At 40.1% G+C, this 7346-nt stretch overlaps 1 protein-coding gene across 2 annotated transcripts; it reads right to left on the bottom strand.

The window, feature by feature from the left end:
- Positions 1–1447: 1447 nt before the first annotated feature.
- LOC129336177 (mesotocin receptor-like) lies at positions 1448–5472 on the bottom strand. Of its 2 annotated transcripts, none has more exons than XM_054989221.1 (3): positions 5434–5472; positions 3095–4253; positions 1448–1676 (listed from the first exon to the last, which is right to left on the bottom strand). In XM_054989221.1, exons 2-3 carry the CDS (start codon positions 4011–4013, stop codon positions 1477–1479), a joined length of 1119 nt encoding a protein of 372 aa, XP_054845196.1. In that variant the 5' UTR covers positions 4014–4253; positions 5434–5472; the 3' UTR covers positions 1448–1476. The 2 variants fall into 2 exon arrangements, with proteins under 2 accessions (XP_054845196.1, XP_054845195.1); XM_054989220.1 differs by having other exon boundaries at positions 5372–5464.
- Between the last annotated feature and the right edge of the window lie 1874 nt (positions 5473–7346).

Below are 7346 nucleotides of genomic sequence, written 5' to 3'. Positions count from 1 at the left end.
AACAAAACACTCCACACCCGACAATAGCCCTGCAGAGAAGATTAGCACATCAAGCACCAATCCATATGCAAAAGACCCTCCTCAGGATACAGTGAAGCCTCCCGCCATTAGCATTCCACACCCTGGGAAACTCTTACAGAATGACTCAGCTCAACCCCACCCCTCCTGAGTAGATACAAATGACCTACATCTTTTCCACACTGTGACACTGAGAGATCTCTGTCTTTTGGTGCTACACCTCTGAAGATGCCAGCCACAGCTGCTGGCGAAACGTCAGGAACTACAATGCCAAGACCACGGCAATACAGCCCGGAAAACCCCCAACAACCATCGTTCTCCGGCCGTGAAAGCCTTCGACAATACATCTTGTAAAGCATCGTTTGTGAAAACAAGTTAGTTCCAGATATGCACTTACTATTTGTAAAACATCAGGATTTTTATGGTATGCTCACTGAGCATGCTGGACGGTAAGACCATTGAGAGACTCTGGAAATGCGTGTGTCATTCAAATATGCCTTTGAATGTAGAGAATTCAGCATTATTTGTACATACACAAGCAGATCCAGCACTGAATGTGGGACCTGCATGGCCAAATTTTACTTTTAAGAGTTTCCGTTGGGCAGTGACCTTTTAAATCTTATCTATATTTGTGCATATTATACACTGAAAGCTACCTTTTTGACAACATGTACATTTCTAAGGGGGAGGGGGAGAGATTATACTTCCTCAAGGAGCAAAGTATACAACAGGAGAAAGGAAGTATGCCACAAAATATATTGCACTACCACTGCATAATCTGTACTACAATAATTCCATTCAATTCAATGTATCTACAGTGAATACAGTTCAATACATATACAATAAATCCAAGGTGCATGCAATAAGAGAGAATTAAGTCCCAGTATGGTAGAAAACTCGCAGACTTGGTTTACAACGTCAAAATGCAACGGTGCCAGTAGAAGTCAGAAATTAACTGGTGAATGGCATCCAAACATGCAGATTGAAGGGTGGCAACGAGCTGTACCGGTCTAGTTCCTTTTGGCTCGTTTCAGAAGCGGTCCTTCGTCAGGCCACCAGTATCAGTTAGTCATGCGATTTCATATCAAAGGTCAATTTTCAGTCGGTTTCAAATACAAAATTCAGCTACCATGTAAGGTGGGTTTCTGACTTCTACTGGCACCGTTGCATTTTGACGTTGTAAACCAAGTCTGCGAGTTTTCTACCATACTGGGACTTAATTCTCTCTTATTGCATGCACCTTGGATTTATTGTATATGTATTGAACTGTATTCACTGTAGATACATTGAATTGAATGGAATTATTGTAGTACAGATTATGCAGTGGTAGTGCAATATATTTTGTGGCATACTTCCTTTCTCCTGTTGTATACTTAACATGTACATTTCCTCAAAATAGAAAAATAAATTCTTGATGTGCCTGCACAAACAATAAGCTGTAATCCCCGTTGTTTGCAGTTACACTGATGTAACATTGTCTTCAGATTCTTTCTCTCCCAAGTTAACACTGCCTGTATTTGTGGACTCCTCATGAGCAGCAGCATTGTCCATTTTTTTCTTTGAACAGTGTGGTAGTTGACCACAAAAGTACATATAAATCCATGGGTTGACACAGCTATTAAGATTTCCTAGGAGCATAAGAACAGCTATTACTGGACCTGAAAGGGAAAGAATGTACAAGTCATTCACAGAAGACTCACAAATACATTGAAAGTAGAGGTGGGCAAGGACCAGAAAACATCAAATTTTTACACGGACCAACCCAATTTGGTGTTCGCGAACCAGCGGATCATGGGGATGCTGTTTTCCATGGACCCCACGACTTTTTGGCCACCAGTCAGCTGTAGCAAGGGGGGTTTAAATCACTCTCCATACCACTTACAAGTGGCACGGGGAGTGCTTTAAAGTTTAAATCCCCCCTTGCTCCAGCTGACTGGTGGAGACTGCCAGCCAGCTGGAGCAAAGGAGTGCCCTCTGTGCTGCTCGCAAGTCGTGCAGAGGGCCCTTTAACCCCCCTAGCTCTAGCCAACTAGTGGAGCCCACCAGCCAGCTGAAGCAACGGAGCACCTTCTGCGCTGCTCCCAAGTGCCGCGGAGAGCCCTTTAAACCTCCCCCCTTGCTCCAACTGACTGGCAGAGCCCACCAGCCAGTGAGAGCAAGGGGGGGTTAAAGCCCTGTTTCCATGCCCCTTGCTTGCAACCAGCGCTGACAGACCATGGACTGACCGGTTCATGAACTGGGGTGGGTCCATAAAAAGATTGTGGTCCGTGAAACGCAACGGACCATGGACTGATGGCACATGGGTTTTTCCGGGTCCATGCCCACCTCTAATTGAAAGAATTGATCTTCAGTGATTCCATTGATCTTCAACATACTCATTTACTGTTGTTATTTGCTTTTGAAGAAGGCTTTCTAATTGTCTTTACATTTCTACCCATTTTCAAAATCAATTTAAAAATCACTAGAATCCGGCTATTGACCATTGTAGTTTTTCACATGTATTGCCTACTACTTCTAATTGGAAATGTTAGTGAAGTAAGGAGTACATTCAACTTTTCCAACTTTTCATAAAAGGTCATTTATGAGTACAGCAACCATATAGCTCAATCACAGAGCAATCAAACAGCTCAAGGTGATATCTTTAACAACATTTCCCTCACACTAATTTGTAATAACTTGGACACTTAATGAAAACACTTCAGTGCTTTAAATGTTTGACCAGCTATATTATAAATGCCAGAATGAGTGCACTAGGTTTTGTAAATTTTATGAAAAGGCTTAATCATTTTTGTATTCGAAAAAAATCAATAAAAATATCAATTGAATCCCTATTGTATGCATACATTTCTAGTGTTCTCTACTAATATCAAAATACCATTTCTTTCATGAGGAAAAAAATGTTTTATTGGTAAGCCAGAGAGAAAGATGAAAATACAAGAGGTCTGCAAGGATTACACACAATCAGGAAAAATCACTCATACAAATACCTCTTTGAACGTACTGATAATTCCCAGGGGTATATGTGTAGCAATATGATAATTAGTGTGAAATCTTTCAGGAAGTAAGATTGTCTCACCTTCAGTTCTAGCATCACTGGGGTGCCACGCAGTCCACAACTGTGCAATGAAGAAAGGCGACCAACAGACAACATAAGCGACAACTATCACCACGGTCATCTTTATAGTCTTGATCATAGCCTTGGACATACAGTTCACATCCCTTGCTTGGGATGGCAATATCTGTTTTTGGTTTGTTACTTGAAATTCGCTGTAGTTTTTCAAACCCACATTCATTTGGACTGCTCGGCAGATTCTAACATGGCATATGGTTAGGATAGCCGCAGGAAGGAAGAAAATAGCTACAGATATCCAAGTCACATACAGCTTTGTGCCCCAGGGTTCAATGAAGCCTGCTTGACAGTCAAAGACACCTGGAGATACTTCACTCTTCCGAAAGATAAATACTTGGGGAATGCTGAAAACCAAAGAAATAAACCAACTGGTGCAGATGGAAGCATTCCAAAGAGACCCTTTCTTGTGGAAGGGTACCATAGGGTAACAGACTGCTTGGAATCTGTCCATTGCCATAACTACTATCATATAAGTAGAGGCAAACATGCTCAATAACTGGAGATAGCTGATGGTTCTGCACAGGATATCTGGACCCATGAAAACATCTGTAATTTTCCAAAAGAGCTGAGGAAGAACTAGAAAAAACGCAACTGTCAAGTCCGCAATGCTTAGGTGAAGCAAAAACACATACATCCTAGACAGCTTCATTCTTTTCCTCCATAGCACCAGTATGAGAATGAAATTGCCTGTGGAGGCTGCTATAAATAACATTCCTAGCACAGCAATCTCTATCTGAGCCAACTGTTCATCTCTTGGTTGTCTTTCAGGCAGAGCTGTGGTGTTTGTTGAGTTGTAAAACCTCTGAGAAAAAGAAGTACCAGGCTTGTGGACGACATCTTGAAGTGAAAATGAGAAATTCTTCATAGTGCACAGAAGCAACCTTCTAAGATTGCAACCCTCGACTCCGGTTGGCAGCTGTGGAGGACACTGGGAAATACTTCACTTGTCGTTCAGGTTTCAATGTGTCTCAAAGAAAGTGAATTCATGTAAATGTGATTTTTTTTTTAAAATAAAACCCTCTCTCTTCCTTGAATGGAAAAAAAAACCCTTTTAGCAGTAGATAAGTAGATCTTCATGTAATTTAATAGACTGTAATTGTCTTTGCTGAAAGGAAAGTCAGGAAAAATATATTTAAAGAAACAATAACACACTTCTATTAAAATCCTAAAAAAATAGCCAAAATATATGTTTATGAATTTACTTTTGGGATCTTTGCCAACATGATAACTGTGTTCCTTAATTTAATGTCCATTCCCTCATGATTACAAATGTTTTGTGCCTTTGGGACTGCATTCTTCAAAATAAAAGACTCTTGGTCCCTGGGACAAAAATAGACAACTAAAATCAGTGTATTCAAAGAGAGAACAAACCATAATTTTCTTATTAATTTTTTTTTAAAAAAAATTGAGTTCATTGACCATGACAAAAGAAAACTGATGGAAAAATAATCCTCTCTTTTCTTTTACCTTTCTTTTCTTCAAAGAAAGGATCACCTGAACTTCTTGGGTAATAAATTCATGTGAAATAGATTATATAGCTGAGGAGAACTACACATTCTGTTCAGATTTTTAGTGTGGAAAAAATTAAAATGCAGGAAGAAATGCGGTGCGAAATAGTCTGAAACACTATAGCTGACATGGTCTTTGTTTTTAATAGCTACAGCTTGAAAAATTTCTGGATAAGTTTAAGGAAACAGCCTAGTTTTTTCTTTTCTCGGTGTGGGCTACATCATTTTAAAGTAGACAAAATGCTATTGCTTTAACAACCCATTTCTTCACACATTCATATTTCTAAGGTATGTGCCCATCTTAGAAAAGCCTTGGCATGTTCATAAAAAATTAATGTAGGAACACAATAAAAAGTGCTTGTAAATGTTCATTTTCTCTAGTTATATTCAACAAACAGTTGAGACTGGCTGAGATTTACTGAATGTATCCTCAGGAGCAAAAGTAAAGGATTGTTTTGCCACATCAATGTGCAACACTCATAGCAAGGCTGAGAGATACTATACATTTATCAGGTAACTGTGCGGAGGATTTTTGTATACATGCATTCAGTTGGTGTCCGCTACCATCCATAAACATAACTCAGAATTTATAAAGCTCTGAATACCCAAAGTCTCTCGCTTCCTATTTCCATCCATCCGAGATGTATAGAACATACAGCCGGCTAAGTGTTCCAGAATTCTTTACAAATTCATTTAAAAGGGTTAAAATGCGTACTTAGCTTGCAGAATGGTTGTCAAGTCCAGCCGCTCAATCAGCATCTGTAAAGCAAAACTCACCAATTCCTCCAAGTAAGGGCTCCTCCTGCTTGCTTTCAGCTGCACTGCGATATCCAAATGGCTGAATAATAAAGCATTTCTCCAGCTTTGGTTCTGGAATAAAAGGGGATGTCCTTGTATCAGTTGTCATCATGAACACTCTCTACAGAGTTTGCCATTTCTTGGGTCAAAACAGTTCTCCAGCTAACACACAGTTTGCATTGACATGATTTTCAAGAATGACTGCTAGAGTACTGCTAGATGTCTCCGATAACTGCAGTATTCTTGCAATTCTACCAAATTGTTCTGTTTAATATAAAATATAACACAATAGGTTTCCTAGAAAGCAATGACTTGTATCTCTTCTTTGTGGAATGTTCCATATTAAAGTTGTTCGGATTAAAATGTTATGCTGAATGTATCCTGAAGTAAGAAGAGACTGGGATATACAGCCGCATACCTGGCAAGAAAACTGCATGTCATATAGTGAAGCATATCCTCAGTCTTTTTCTTCTCTTGAAATGTTCTCTAAAGACACAATGTCCTTCTCCATTCTCTTTCACTGACCTTCTACAGTGTTTTTATTTGTCTTGTGTCTATTTTGAAAGTTTGTATTTATTTAAAAACTAATCTAAGGTCCTCCTAAGACAGACTTCCACAACATCTGGCCCTTCGGGCTGAATTTAGCCTGCCAGATGTGTGCATGGTCTACTTACCAAGTTCCCAAGCCTGTATTGAATTACACATGTCAAATCTATGTATGACCAATTTTCATTTTACCTTTGCCTATGGGTGAAGACATTTGTGAGTCATCATAACTAGCAGTTCATGTCCCCCAGCAGATCCAAACTTTAACACTAAAGCAATTTTCCCCCAGTTTTCTGTTGCAGGCAGCACAATAATTGTCCTTCTGCATAACTGTTTCTTCAGAAATGAGCTTAAGCTATGCACACCAGTTATGCTGTTACTATGCAGAAATCTGCCTAAAAGCTGCATATAAACTTGCTTTGTTATTTTTCACCACAACCATTAATCTGAGAAAAATATTTGTGTATGTATTTATTTGGAAAATTTCTGTATCATCTCTCTGGATAATCTGTTTAATGCAGCTTACAAAATAAAACATAATAAAAACATAAAATACAATGAAAGTTGTTCTCAATGAAAAACCTAGGTTTAAAAACCCAGCCAAAGCATAAAAACAGCAAAAAAACAATTAGCAGTTTAAAGCAAGTTTCATAAGCACCTCACAGGCAAGAAGCAGACTATTAAAATTATGTTAAGAAATAATCCCTTAATTAAAGTCTGGGTGAAAAGAAATGTTTTGGGCCTGGCACCCCAAAGAGATTAAGGTAGATACCAGGGCCGTTTCCAGACGGCTTACCTGGCTCCGGAACGTCGCGCCATGTTGCGGGGAAAACGTGAAATATTGCGTTTTCTCGCGCGAGAAAACGTGATATTTCGCGTTTTCCCTGCAACATGGCGCGACGTTCCGGAGCCAGGTAAGCCATCTGGAAATGGCCCAGGTGAGCCTCAAAGAGAGGGCATTCCATAGGTGAGGTGCCACAGCTGAAAAGGCACTGCCTCTGGTTGCCACCCACATCATCTCTGAAGGTAGGGAGACAGAGAGCTCTGCACAAATTGCAGGGGAGGGCTTAGTAATTCTGGGCCCTGGGCAAAAGATCAAGATGGAGCCTCTGAATCACTGCCCCACCAGCTGAGCAAAGCAAGGGATAACTCTTGCCCTATACAGGGTGGGTGCAAGCCACCTCTCCTGCTGGAAGCCAACTTCCAGAGCCCCAGAGGGGCAAGTACAAGTGATGCCAGAAGTCTGCTCTTCTTCTTCCCTTAAATTTCTTGCAATCCTTTGTCTTCTTTTAAAAGAGAGAGAGAGAGAAGCTGTACTCACAAATGTTCATTGCTTTGGGGGCCCA

The sequence above is a fragment of the Eublepharis macularius genome, chromosome 9 (genome assembly GCF_028583425.1).
Source record: "Eublepharis macularius isolate TG4126 chromosome 9, MPM_Emac_v1.0, whole genome shotgun sequence".
Classification (NCBI taxonomy): domain Eukaryota; kingdom Metazoa; phylum Chordata; class Lepidosauria; order Squamata; family Eublepharidae; genus Eublepharis; species Eublepharis macularius.
The sequence above is the reverse complement of the archived record's forward strand: the minus strand, read 5'-3'. Positions and strand labels throughout refer to the sequence as shown.